Source organism: Chiloscyllium punctatum, unplaced genomic scaffold (assembly GCF_047496795.1).
Source record: "Chiloscyllium punctatum isolate Juve2018m unplaced genomic scaffold, sChiPun1.3 scaffold_555, whole genome shotgun sequence".
Taxonomy (NCBI): Eukaryota; Metazoa; Chordata; class Chondrichthyes; order Orectolobiformes; family Hemiscylliidae; genus Chiloscyllium; species Chiloscyllium punctatum.
This window is the reverse complement of record NW_027310289.1, coordinates 95,837-110,169: the sequence shown is the minus strand read 5'-3', so window position 1 is coordinate 110,169 and position 14,333 is coordinate 95,837. Positions and strand designations below refer to the sequence as shown.

General features: G+C 57.5%; 1 protein-coding gene across 1 annotated transcript in view; it reads right to left on the bottom strand.

Moving 5' to 3' along the window:
- Nucleotides 1-577: 577 nt before the first annotated feature.
- The window catches only part of LOC140473224 (protein Daple-like), a 72,934-nt gene continuing 59,178 nt past the window's right edge, over nucleotides 578-14,333 (bottom strand). The window contains 4 exon segments of the mRNA XM_072567588.1: nucleotides 578-667; nucleotides 7,631-7,891; nucleotides 13,836-14,011; nucleotides 14,151-14,243. Coding sequence (XP_072423689.1) covers nucleotides 594-667; nucleotides 7,631-7,891; nucleotides 13,836-14,011; nucleotides 14,151-14,243 — 604 coding nt within the window. The 3' untranslated portion in view covers nucleotides 578-593.

Below are 14,333 nucleotides of genomic sequence, written 5' to 3'. Positions count from 1 at the left end.
AGAGAGAGAGAGAGCTGAAGAGAGAGAAATTGCAGACATAGAAGGAGAGGAAGACAGAGAGAGAGAGAGAGAGAGATACTGAGAGTTAAAGAAAGGGAGGAAGACAGAGGGACCAGGAGAGAAGAGCTCAGTGAGACTGGGGGGGGGGGAGGGGAAGGAGAGAGGGGCAGAGACAGGAAGATAACGAGGGAGTGTGTGGGATGGGGGGAGGCAGGGAGAAAGTTCGAGAGAAACAGGGTAGAGAGAGGGGGGGAGGTGACAAGGGGGGAGAGAGGGAGGGAGTGACAGAGGAAATGGGTGGGGGGGAGGAGGAATGTTTTATTCTAGGAGGGGCTAAGAGATTCTTCCAACACTGCAGCAGCCTTGCACCTCTAGTGGCAGCATGGTGCAATTACAGTGACATGTTTACATGGGAAAATCCTGTTGGAAACGGGAAAAGGGAGAAAACGTCTGTGGACACGGGATTGGGTGTAAATTCAACACGGATTGGGCGTGCCTTCCGGAAACCTCCCCCCCCACCCGCTTCCAGAAGGTGCCGGAAATCCCGACGGAGCAGCGGGATGAAGAGAAAAGAGGGGGAACCTGCGTTGTTGTCATCGGCGACGGTCCCCGGCCTCCGGGAGTTTGTTCTGAGAACCTTGGCTCGACTCTGGATTCTTGGAAACTTCTGGAAGGCAAAAGCAGGGAGAGTTAGTTCCATCCCCCCTCGCCCTCCGACACCGACAGAAACAGAGCGCCCCTCAATCCAATCTTGCCTCAGCCACCGCTGGCAAGAGGTGAATCCCAGTTCCCACGTGGAAGTGGGGGGGGGGGGGGGGGGGGGGGGGGGGGGGGGGGGGGGGGGGGGGGGGGGGGGGGGGGGGGGGGGGGGGGGGGGGGGGGGGGGGGGGGGGGGGGGGGGGGGGGGGGGGGGGGGGGGGGGGGGGGGGGGGGGGGGGGGGGGGGGGGGGGGGGGGGGGGGGGGGGGGGGGGGGGGGGGGGGGGGGGGGGGGGGGGGGGGGGGGGGGGGGGGGGGGGGGGGGGGGGGGGGGGGGGGGGGGGGGGGGGGGGGGGGGGGGGGGGGGGGGGGGGGGGGGGGGGGGGGGGGGGGGGGGGGGGGGGGGGGGGGGGGGGGGGGGGGGGGGGGGGGGGGGGGGGGGGGGGGGGGGGGGGGGGGGGGGGGGGGGGGGGGGGGGGGGGGGGGGGGGGGGGGGGGGGGGGGGGGGGGGGGGGGGGGGGGGGGGGGGGGGGGGGGGGGGGGGGGGGGGGGGGGGGGGGGGGGGGGGGGGGGGGGGGGGGGGGGGGGGGGGGGGGGGGGGGGGGGGGGGGGGGGGGGGGGGGGGGGGGGGGGGGGGGGGGGGGGGGGGGGGGGGGGGGGGGGGGGGGGGGGGGGGGGGGGGGGGGGGGGGGGGGGGGGGGGGGGGGGGGGGGGGGGGGGGGGGGGGGGGGGGGGGGGGGGGGGGGGGGGGGGGGGGGGGGGGGGGGGGGGGGGGGGGGGGGGGGGGGGGGGGGGGGGGGGGGGGGGGGGGGGGGGGGGGGGGGGGGGGGGGGGGGGGGGGGGGGGGGGGGGGGGGGGGGGGGGGGGGGGGGGGGGGGGGGGGGGGGGGGGGGGGGGGGGGGGGGGGGGGGGGGGGGGGGGGGGGGGGGGGGGGGGGGGGGGGGGGGGGGGGGGGGGGGGGGGGGGGGGGGGGGGGGGGGCCATTCGGCCCCATTCCTGTGCTTGCCCATCCCCTTCCATGCCCTCTCCCACCTTTGACATCTATCTGAAAGGGCCCCAACTGGACACATTTTCCAGTCGGGCCCTGCAGGAGGCCAGCCGAATGAGAGAAGGCCTCTCAGGGTGTCAGAGGGAAGGAGCTAACATAGACAGCCGCTTGGCTGTTTTGGGGGGCGGGGGAAAGCAGAGGGTGGGGATTAAAGACTCTTTCTCAGGGTGGTAGCCAGTGACAAGTGGTGTTGCACAAGGCTCGGTGTTGAAACCACAACCTTTCAGAAGTCTGAAGTGCAAAGAGACTTAAGGCCATAAAACCATAAGAAATAGGAGTGGGAGTGAGGCCATTCGGCCCATCGGGTCCACTCCACCATGGCTGGTGGCCATTTCAATGCCACTTACCCACCCTCTCCCCCGTATCCCTTAATTGCTTGCGTGATAAAGAATTTATCAATCTCTGCCTTGAAGACATTTAAAGTCCCTGCCCCCACTGCACTCCGTGGCAATGAATTCCACAGGCCCACCACTCTCTGCCTGAAGGAATGTCTCCGCATTTCCGTTCTGAATTGACCCCCTCTAATTCTAAGGCTGTGTCCACGGGTCCTAGTCTCCTCACCTAACGGAAACAATTTCCCAGCGTCCACCCTTTCCAAGCCATGCATTACCTTATAAGTTTCTATCAGATCTCTCCTCAACCTTCTGAACTCCAATGAATACAATCCCAGGATCCTCAGCCGTTCCTCATATGTTAGACCAACCATTCCAGGGATCATCCGTGTGAATCTCCGCTGGACACGTTCCAGTGCCAGTATGTCCTTCCTGAGGTGTAGGGACCAAAACTGGACACAGTACTCCAAATGGGGCCTAACCAGAGCTTTATAAAGTCTCAGTAGCACAACGGTGCTTTTATATTCCAACCCTCTTGAGATAAATGACAACATTGCGTTCGCTTTCTTAATCACAGACTCAACCTGCATGTTGACCTTTAGAGAATCCTCGACTAGCACTCCCAGATCCCTTTGTACTTTGACTTTACGAATTTTCTCACCGTTTAGAAAGTAGTCTGTGCTTTTATTCTTTTTGCCAAAGTGCAAGACCTCACATTTGTTCACGTTGAATTCCATCTGCCATTTCCTGGACCACTCTCCCAAACTGTCTAGATCCCTCTGCAGCCTCCCCACTTCCTCAGTACTACTTGCCTGTCCACCTAACTTCGTATCATCTGCAAACTTCGCTAGAATGCCCCCAGTCCCTTCATCCAGATCATTAATATATAATGCGAACAGCTGCGGCCCCAACACTGAACCCTGCGGGACACCGCTCGTCACCGGCTGCCATTCTGAAAAAGAACCTTTTATCCCAACTCTCTGCCTTCTGTCAGAGAGCCAATCTTCAATCCATCCCAGTAGCTCACCTCGAACACCATGGGTCCCCACCTTGCTCAGCAGCCTCCCGTGTGGCACCTTATCAAAGGCCTTTTGGAAGTCTAGATAGACCACATCCACTGGGTTTCCCTGGTCTAACCTACTTGTCACCTCTTCAAAGAATACCAACAGGTTTGTCAGGCATGACCTCCCCTTACTAAATCCATGTTGACTTGTTCTAATCAGACTCTGCACTTCCAAGAATTTAGAAACCTCATCCTTAGCGATGGATTCTGGAATTTTACCTACAACCGAGGTTAGGCTAATCGGCCTATAAATTTCCAGCTTTCGTCTTGATCCTTTCTTGACCAAGAGGGTTAGCTTATCAAGTGCTTTCTCCTTTGTAATGGCTACCACTCTGCCCCCTGGCTCTCCTTAATTGTTGGGATATTAACCACGTCTTCCACTGTGAAGACCGACGCAAAGTATTTATTAAGTTCTCCAGCTATTTCCTTGGGAGTTGTAGTCCAGGATTCTCTCAAGGTAAACTCGCAGGTTGAGTCAGTGGCTAGGAAGGTAAACGCAATGATGGCATTTATTCTCAGGACTTGACTATAAAACCAGGGATGTACCAGAGGCTCTGGTCAAGCCCATTTGGAGTATTGTGCGCAGTTTTGGGCCCAATATCTCAGGAAGGATGTACTGGCCCTGGAGGGTGTTCAGAGGAAGTTCATGAGGCTGGGCCCAGGAGTGAAACGTTTAACGTATGAGGAACATTTGAGAAGTCTGAGTTTATACTCGATGGAGATTAGAAGGATGAAGGGGGATCGAATTGGAGTTTACAGAATACTGAAAGGCCAGGACAGAGTAGATGTTGGGAAGACATTTTTGTTGTTAGGAGAGACTAGGGCCTAAGGGCACAGCCTTCAAGTAAAGGGAAGGGCCTTGAGAATGGAGATAAGGAGAAACTTCTTCAGCCAGAGAGTGGGGAATCTGTGGAACTCATTGTCACAGAAGGCTGTGGAGGTCAGGTCATTGAGTATACTTAAGATGGAGATAGACAGGTCCTTGTGTATCAAGGAGATCAAGGGTTACGGGGAGTAAGTGGGAGAATGGGGTTGAGAAACTTATCAGCCATGACTGAATGGCAGTACAGACTGGATGGGCTGAAAGGCCTAATTTCTGCTCCCATGTCTTCTGGTCTTTGCAAAAGGGCCCAGAGGTAGCTCCTTGTTGAATACACCTCCTGGGAATATCAGGATAATTATTGGGGTGGGGGTGGGAAGCGGAGCTACATCATCAGGACTGGAGTGGGCCTACTCTGAGGCTGAAGCCTCTTTGGGAGTTTGGCCAATGGAGGGGAACTTGTGTTGAGTTACGTGCTTTCCCGTCCGAGTAGTCAGTCAGGCTGAGGCCACCGGATGTGCCTTATAGGATGTGGGCCATTCGGCCCATCGAGTCTGTTCCGTCATTCGATGAGATCATGGCTGATCCGATCATCTGCTTTCCCTGTAACCCCTCGATTCCCTCCCTGATTCAAAATCTGTCTGTCTCAGCCTTAACATCCTCCATGACCCAGCCTCAACAGGCCTCTTGTGGTAAATAATTCCACAGATTCACTACCCTTGGTGGGAAGAAATTCCAGTTCATCTCCAGTCCCTCCATTTCAGGGCTGGTAACCCGTAGCAACCAGACTGAGGCCTGTGACCTAGGCTTCTCTTGACAGACCTTCCTTATTCCACCTCCCCCCCCCCCCCCGTCCCCCGCTTACAGGCCTTTCTGAGGCTTCATCTCCCCCACTCCCCCAGCTGCTTGTCTGTGACCGTTCGGCCCACTTGGGCGCAAGCCCATTCCCTGGACGCGCACACACTCCCTCCTCACTTACCCGCCCCCCCCCCCACCCCCACCTCACCCACGCCCCCACAACGTCCACACTCCCCTTGCCTCCGACAATTCCGCCACATCCACCTGCCCCTCGGGTCAACTCACTCGCACTCAGGTCAAAACCTTCTCCCTCCCCCCACCACCCCCCACACCCATCCCCACCCCTCTCAAACTCCGGCTCCCACAGAAACTAGGGGTAGGCCGTTCAGACCTCAGAGACTGTTCTACCACTCAATACCATCATGGCCAATCCACAATCTCAGCAATGGGGTGGTTTGGGTGGCACGGTGGCTCAGTGGTTAGCACTGCTGCCTCACAGCACCAGGGTCCCAGGTTCAATTCCACCCTCAGGTGACTGACTGTGTGGAGTTTGCACATTCTCCCTGTGTCTGCGTGGGTTTCCTCCGGGTGCTCCGGTTTCCTCTCACAGTCCAAAGATGTGCAGGTCAAGTGAATTGGCCATGCTAAATTGTCCCATAGTGTTAGGTGCATCAGTCAGAGGGAAATGGGTCTGGGTGGGTTACTCTTTGGAGGGTCAGTGTGGACTGGTTGGGCCGAAGGGCCTGTTTCCACACTGTAGGGAACCTATCTTAAGGTGTAGGAGGGGGTTTGGAGAGACGGGACTGATGTACATTTGGGAGAAACAAGGTCTGATGAGGGATAGTCAGCGTGGCTTTGTGTGAGGGAAATCGTGTCTCACAAACTTGATTTGAGTTTTTTGAGGAAGTAACCAAGAGGATAGATGAAGGCAGAGCGGTAGACATCGTTTACTTGGACTTTAGTAAAGCCTTTGACAAGGTTTCGCAAGATGGACCCATTCGTAAAGTTATACCACGTGGGACTCAGGGAGAGCTTGCCAATTGGATACAAAATTGGCTCAATGGCAGGAGACAAAGGGTGATAGGGGAGGGTTGCTTTTCCGACTGGAGGCCTATGACCTGAGATGTTCCACAGGGATCAGGCCTGAGTCCACTTTTGTTTGTCATTTATATAAATGATTTAGGTTAGAGTATAGAAGACATGGTCAGTAAGTTTGTGGATGAAACCAAAATTGGTGGCAGAGTGGACAGTGAAGGTGGTTATCGAAGATTACAAAGGGATCTTGATCAATTGGGTCAATGGGCTGAGGAGTGGCAGATGGAGTTTAATTTGGGTAAATGTGAGATGTTGCAGTTTGGTAAAACACATAAGGGCAGGGCTTTTCAATTAATGGTAGGGCCCTGTGTAATGTTGTAGGACATGGAGACCAAGGGGTTCCGGTACATAATTCTTTGACATTTGTATCACAGGTAGACAGGGAGGTTAAGAAGGCATTTAGCTCATTTGCCTTCATTGCTCAGTCCTTTGAGTACAGGAGTTGGTACGTCATGTTGGGGTTGTACAGGACATTGGTGAGGCCTCGTCTGGAGTACTGTGTCCAGTTCTGGTCGCCCTGTTACAGGAAGGAGATTATTAAACCGGAGAGGGTTCAGGAGAGATTTACCAGGATGTTGCTGGGTATGGAGGGTTTGAGTTATAAGGAGAGGCTGGGGCTGTTTTCCCTGGAGCGTGGGAGGCTGAGGACTGACCTTCTAGGGATTTATAAAATCATGAGGGGCATGGATAAGGTAAATAAGCAAGGTCTTTTCCCCCTGGGGTGGGGGAGTCCAAAAACTAGGGGGCATATTTGTAAGGGGAGAAGACTAAGATGTAAAACAGATAAGAGGGGCAATAGTTTTGTCCCCATAGAGGGTGGTTTGTGTGTGGAATGAGAATGGGGGAGGCACAATAGGCTATAATGTTTTAAAGACATTTGGATAAGGACATGAATAGGAAAAGGTTTGGAGGGATATGGGCCAGGAGCAGGCAGGTGGGACGAGGTTAGTTTGGGATTATGGAGCGGTGGGACTAAAGGGTCTGTTTCTATGCTGTGTGGCGCTGTAATATCTTCCTGCTTTTCCTCACCATTCCCCTTGATACTTATTACATCTACAGAGTTAAAAGTCATGCGCAACGCCAGGTAATAGTCCAACAGGTTTATTCGGAAACACTAGCTTTCGGAACGCTGCTCCTTCATCAGTAGATCCCATAACCACCTGATGAAGGAGCGTCGCTCCGAAAGCTAGTGTTTCCGAATAAACCTGTCGGACTATAACCTGGTGTTGCGCATGACTTTTAACTCTGTACATCCCAGCCCAACACTGGGTCCCTCCACATCACAATCTACAGAGGTATCCAGCTCTTTCTGGGATTTACTCAGTGAGTGGCCCTCTGGTTTTCCGTGGGAGAGAATTCCACAGGGACCACGCTTCCTGATCCCAGTCTGTCCGTCTTTTCCCGAGATGGTGTATGCCAACCCCCCCCCCCCCCCCCCCACCACCACCATTGGTTTGAGACTCCCCCAGTCAGGGAGAAAACGCGTTCCCTGCATCGTGTCAGACTCCCCCGGTCACGATATCCTGCGCCCTGTTACAGTACCACGTGTCTCAATCAGATTCCCTTCCCTCGTCCTTCCGAAGGAACGCCGGCCGAGTCGGATGGGATTGTCCTGGCATCTGCCAAACCCTCGAAGACCAATCTTTCTCTTCCGTTAGATCGGCGGGGGGGGGGGGGAACCGAAGGAACACGCCAGGTCTGGTCTGTCAAAACCACGGGAGGACACTCCCCTTGGTCTGAACTCAAGTGGACCCAGGGAGAAATGGGAGTCAATTACCTTTGGAATCCAACATGGGATCGCTGTCGCGGCTGATGGTGCTACTGCAACTGGGGGAAGAGTCGACCCCCTCCGCCTCGTCGTCCTCACTCTCTGTAGGAAACCAGCCCACCCGGCGCTGGCGGAATCTCTGCCGAGGGTTTTCGGAGCTGTAGATCCGGGAGCTCAACTTCCGATGGGGTCTCAGCGTGACTTTCCCGTCCTCGTAGGAGGCATCTGCCTGCGCGCTCCTCGGCTCCCGGCTCAGAGTGTCCGAGACACCTGGACATGGGGGGAGGGGGGGGGGGGTCAGCAAGGTCACTCAGTCCGCCTGTCCACACCCGGCCCCCTCCTCCCCCTCACCCCCCCATCCAGGGCCCCCCCCCCTCAAAAACCAACCCCCTCCCCCATTGAAGACCCTCTCTCTACACCCGACTCCACATCCAAGAGCCTCCCTCAACACCTGACCCCCCCATCCAAGACCCTCCCTCAAAACCCTATCCCCCATCAAAGACCCTCCCTCTACACCCAAGTCCCCATCGAAGACCCCCCTCTACACCCAACTCCCCACCCAACGCCCAACGCCCATCAAAGACCCTCCCTCTACACCCAACGCCCATCAAAGACCCTCCCTCTACACCCCATTCCCCATCAAAGATCCACTCTCTACACCCAATTCCCATCAATGACCCTCCCTCTACACCCAACACCTCCATCAAAAGACCCTCTCTCTACACACAACCCCTAAAGACCCTCCCTCTATACCCAACTCCCCATCAAAGACCCACTCTCTACACCCAAACCCCATCAAAGACCCTCTCTCTACACACAATTCCCAAAGACCCTCCTCTACACCCAACTCCCCATCAAAGGCCCTCCCTCTACACCCAACCCCCATCAAAGACCCTCCCTCTGCACCCAACCCCCATCAAAGACCCTCCCTCTGCACCCAACCCCAAAAGACCCTCCCTCTACATCCAACTCCCCCATCGAAGACCCTCTCTCAACACACAAACTCTCATCGAAGACGCTCTCTCTGCACCCAACCCCCCAATCTAAGGCCCACCCTCTACATCCAACCCCCCCCACTTTGAAGACCCACTCTCTATATCCAACCCCCCATTGAAGGCCCACTCTCTGTACCCAATCCCCATTGAAGGCCCACTCTCTACACCCAACCCCCCATTGAAGGCCCACTCTCTACACCCAACCCCCCATTGAAGGTCCACTCTCTACACCCAACCCCCATTGAAGGCCCACTCTCTACACCCAATCCCCCATTGAAGGCCCACTCTCTACACCCAATCCCCCATTGAAGGCCCACCCTCTACATCCAACCCCCCCCACTTTGAAGACCCACTCTCTATATCCAACCCCCCATTGAAGGCCCACTCTCTACACCCAACCCCCCATTGAAGGCCCACTCTCTACACCCAACCCCCCATTGAAGGCCCACTCTCTGTACCCAATCCCCATTGAAGGCCCACTCTCTACACCCAACCCCCCATTGAAGGCCCACTCTCTATACCCAACCCCCCATTGAAGGCCCACTCTCTACACCCAACCCTCCATTGAAGGCCCACTCTCTACACCCAACCCCCATTGAAGGCCCACTCTCTGTACCCAACCCCCCATTGAAGGCCCACTCTCTACACCCAACCCCCCATTGAAGGCCCACTCTCTATACCCAACCCCCCCATTGAAGGCCCACTCTCTGTACCCAACCCCCCATTGAAGACCCACTCTCTACACCCAACCCCCCATTGAAGGCCCACTCTCTACACCCAACCCCCCATTGAAGGCCCACTCTCTGTACCCAACCCCCCATTGAAGGCCCACTCTCTGTACCCAACCCCCCATTGAAGGCCCACTCTCTGTACCCAACCCCCCATTGAAGGCCCACTCTCTGTACCCAACCCCCCATTGAAGGCCCACTCTCTACACCCAACCCCCCATTGAAGGCCCACTCTCTACACCCAACCCCCCATTGAAGGCCCACTCTCTACACCCAACCCCCCATTGAAGGCCCACTCTCTACACCCAACCCCCCATTGAAGGCCCACTCTCTATATCCAACCCCCCCATTGAAGGCCCACTCTCTGTACCCAACCCCCCATTGAAGACCCACTCTCTGTACCCAACCCCCCATTGAAGGCCCACTCTCTACACCCAACCCCCCATTGAAGACCCACTCTCTACACCCAACCCCCCATTGAAGACCCACTCTCTACACCCAACCCCCCATTGAAGGCCCACTCTCTACACCCAACCCCCCATTGAAGGCCCACTGTCTACACCCAACCCCCCATTGAAGACCCACTCTCTACACCCAATCCCCCATTGAAGGCCCACTCTCTGTACCCAACCCCCATTGAAGGCCCACTCTCTACACCCAACCCCCCATTGAAGGCCCACTCTCTGTACCCAACCCCCCATTGAAGGCCCACTCTCTACACCCAATCCCCATTGAAGGCCCACTCTCTGTACCCAATCCCCATTGAAGGCCCACTCTCTGTACCCAACCCCCCATTGAAGGCCCACTCTCTACACCCAACCCCCCATTGAAGGCCCACTCTCTACACCCAACCCCCCATTGAAGGCCCACTCTCTATACCCAACCCCCCATTGAAGGCCCACTCTCTACACCCAACCCCCCATTGAAGGCCCACTCTCTACACCCAACCCCCCATTGAAGGCCCACTCTCTACACCCAACCCCCCATTGAAGGCCCACTCTCTGTACCCAATCCCCCATTGAAGGCCCACTCTCTACACCCAATCCCCCATTGAAGGCCCACTCTCTGTACCCAATCCCCCATTGAAGGCCCACTCTCTACACCCAATCCCCCATTGAAGGCCCACTCTCTACACCCAACCCCCCCATTGAAGGCCCACTCTCTACACCCAACCCCCCCATTGAAGGCCCACTCTCTACACCCAACCCCCCCATTGAAGGCCCACTCTCTACACCCAACCCCCCCATTGAAGGCCCACTCTCTACACCCAACCCCCCCATTGAAGGCCCACTCTCTACACCCAACCTCCCATTGAAGGCCCACTCTCTACACCCAACCCCCCATTGAAGGTCCACTCTCTACACCCAATCCCCCATTGAAGACCCACTCTCTGTACCCAACCCCCCATTGAAGGCCCACTCTCTGTACCCAACCCCCCATTGAAGGCCCACTCTCTACACCCAACCCCCCATTGAAGGCCCACTCTCTACACCCAACCCCCCATTGAAGGCCCACTCTCTACACCCAACCCCCCATTGAAGGCCCACTCTCTGTACCCAACCCCCCATTGAAGGCCCACTCTCTACACCCAACCCCCCATTGAAGGCCCACTCTCTACACCCAACCCCCCATTGAAGGCCCACTCTCTGTACCCAACCCCCCCATTGAAGGCCCACTCTCTACACCCAACCCCCCATTGAAGGCCCACTCTCTACACCCAACCCCCCATTGAAGGCCCACTCTCTGTACCCAATCCCCCATTGAAGACCCACTCTCTGTACCCAACCCCCCATTGAAGACCCACTCTCTGTACCCAACCCCCATTGAAGACCCACTCTCTACACGCAATCCCCATTGAAGGCCCACTCTCTGTACCCAACCCCCCATTGAAGGCCCACTCTCTGTACCCAACCCCCCATTGAAGGCCCACTCTCTGTACCCAATCCCCCATTGAAGGCCCACTCTCTGTACCCAATCCCCCATTGAAGGCCCACTCTCTACACCCAACCCCCCATTGAAGGCCCACTCTCTACACCCAACCCCCCATTGAAGACCCACTCTCTACACCCAATCCCCATTGAAGGCCCACTCTCTACACCTAACCCCCCATTGAAGACCCACTCTCTACACCCAATCCCCATTGAAGACCCACTCTCTGTACCCAACCCCCCATTGAAGGCCCACTCTCTGTACCCAATCCCCATTGAAGACCCACTCTCTACACCCAACCCCCCATTGAAGGCCCACTCTCTGTACCCAATCCCCATTGAAGACCCACTCTCTACACCCAACCCCCATTGAAGGCCCACTCTCTGTACCCAATCCCCCATTGAAGGCCCACTCTCTGTACCCAACCCCCCATTGAAGGCCCACTCTCTACACCCAACCCCCCATTGAAGGCCCACTCTCTACACCCAACCCCCCATTGAAGGCCCACTCTCTGTACCCAACCCCCCATTGAAGGCCCACTCTCTACACCCAACCCCCCATTGAAGGCCCACTCTCTGTACCCAACCCCCCATTGAAGGCCCACTCTCTGTACCCAATCCCCCATTGAAGGCCCACTCTCTGTACCCAATCCCCCATTGAAGGCCCACTCTCTGTACCCAACCCCCCATTGAAGGCCCACTCTCTGTACCCAACCCCCCATTGAAGGCCCACTCTCTGTACCCAACCCCCATTGAAGGCCCACTCTCTGTACCCAACCCCCCATTGAAGGCCCACTCTCTGTACCCAACCCCCCATTGAAGGCCCACTCTCTGTACCCAACCCCCCATTGAAGGCCCACTCTCTGTACCCAACCCCCATTGAAGGCCCACTCTCTGTACCCAACCCCGCATTGAAGGCCCACTCTCTGTACCCAACCCCCCATTGAAGGCCCACTCTCTGTACCCAACCCCCCATTGAAGGCCCACTCTCTACACCCAACCCCCCATTGAAGGCCCACTCTCTACACCCAATCCCCATTGAAGGCCCACTCTCTACACCCAATCCCCATTGAAGGCCCACTCTCTACACCCAACCCCCCATTGAAGGCCCACTCTCTGTACCCAATCCCCCATTGAAGGCCCACTCTCTGTACCCAACCCCCCATTAAAGACCCACTCTCTACACCCAACCCCCCATTGAAGGCCCACTCTCTGTACCCAACCCCTATTGAAGGCCCACTCTCTACACCCAACCCCCATTGAAGGCCCACTCTCTGTACCCAATCCCCATTGAAGACCCACTCTCTGTACCCAACCCCCCATTGAAGGCCCACTCTCTGTACCCAACCCCCATTGAAGGCCCACTCTCTGTACCCAACCCCCCATTGAAGGCCCACTCTCTGTACCCAACCCTCATTGAAGGCCCACTCTCTGTACCCAACCCCCCATTGAAGGCCCACTCTCTGTACCCAACCCCCCATTGAAGACCCACTCTCTGTACCCAACCCCCCATTGAAGGCCCACTCTCTGTACCCAACCCCCCATTGAAGGCCCACTCTCTGTACCCAATCCCCCATTGAAGGCCCACTCTCTACACCCAACCCCCCATTGAAGGCCCACTCTCTACACCCAACCCCCCCATTGAAGGTCCACTCTCTGTACCCAACCCCCCATTGAAGGCCCACTCTCTGTACCCAACCCCCCATTGAAGGCCCACTCTCTACACCCAACCCCCCATTGAAAGTCCACTCTCTACACGCAACCCCCATTGAAGGCCCACTCTCTGTACCCAACCCCCCATTGAAAGTCCACTCTCTGTACCCAATCCCCCATTGAAGGCCCACTCTCTGTACCCAACCCCCATTGAAGACCCACTCTCTACACCCAATCCCCCATTGAAGGCCCACTCTCTGTACCCAACCCCCCATTGAAGGCCCACTCTCTACACCCAACCCCCCCATTGAAGGCCCACTCTCTGTACCCAACCCCCATTGAAGGCCCACTCTCTACACCCAACCCCCCATTGAAGGCCCACTCTCTACACCCAACCCCCCATTGAAGGCCCACTCTCTACACCCAACCCCCCATTGAAGGCCCACTCTCTACACCCAACCCCCCATTGAAGGCCCACTCTCTGTACCCAACCCCCCATTGAAGACCCACTCTCTGTACCCAACCCCCCATTGAAGGCCCACTCTCTGTACCCAACCCCCCATTGAAGACCCACTCTCTGTACCCAACCCCCCATTGAAGACCCACTCTCTGTACCCAACCCCCCATTGAAGACCCACTCTCTACACCCAACCCCCCATTGAAGACCCACTCTCTGTACCCAACCCCCCATTGAAGACCCACTCTCTGTACCCAACCCCCCATTGAAGACCCACTCTCTACACCCAACCCCCCATTGAAGGCCCACTCTCTGTACCCAACCCCCCCCATTGAAGGCCCACTCTCTACACCCAACCCCCATCTCTCCGTTGTGGACCATCCCTGTACACCCACCCCATCCGCCATGGTGAGGGGGAGGGTGGAAGAGGGGGCTGGGCAGTGGTTGCCATACCGACGGCTCTGGAGGATGTCTGGAGTTGCTCCGGGGTTTCTGTCGGAGGGGCATCGTCGGCGGTGTCGAGGCCCCCCCCCGGATTGATCAGGATGGGCCTGAGCTGGTCCTTGCTGAGGTCCTTGCGGGGTTTGATCAGTCTCTTCATCTTGTCGGCGATCCAGTTCCCCTTCCTGCTGGGGAGGGACAGAGGGGATGCTGTCAGTCTGCGGGGCGGTGGTTCGATCCCCGAGGGAGGAGGTGGGGGGGGGGATTGTTCGGCTCTCTCCCCACCCCACCCCGCCCCCCCCACCCCCCCACCCCGTCAGGCCTTACCTCCTGGGTAGGGCTGGGTCAATCACTCTGTACTGGTCCATGATCTTCTCCACCAGCTTCTGCTTCTCCCTCCTCAGCTCGTTCAGTTTGTCCCTGACACGGGGGGGGGGGGGGGGGAAAGAGAAGACCAAAGTTAACCAGGGGTGTTGGTGGGGGGGGGCTGCAGCTGCTCAGGGGGAGGGG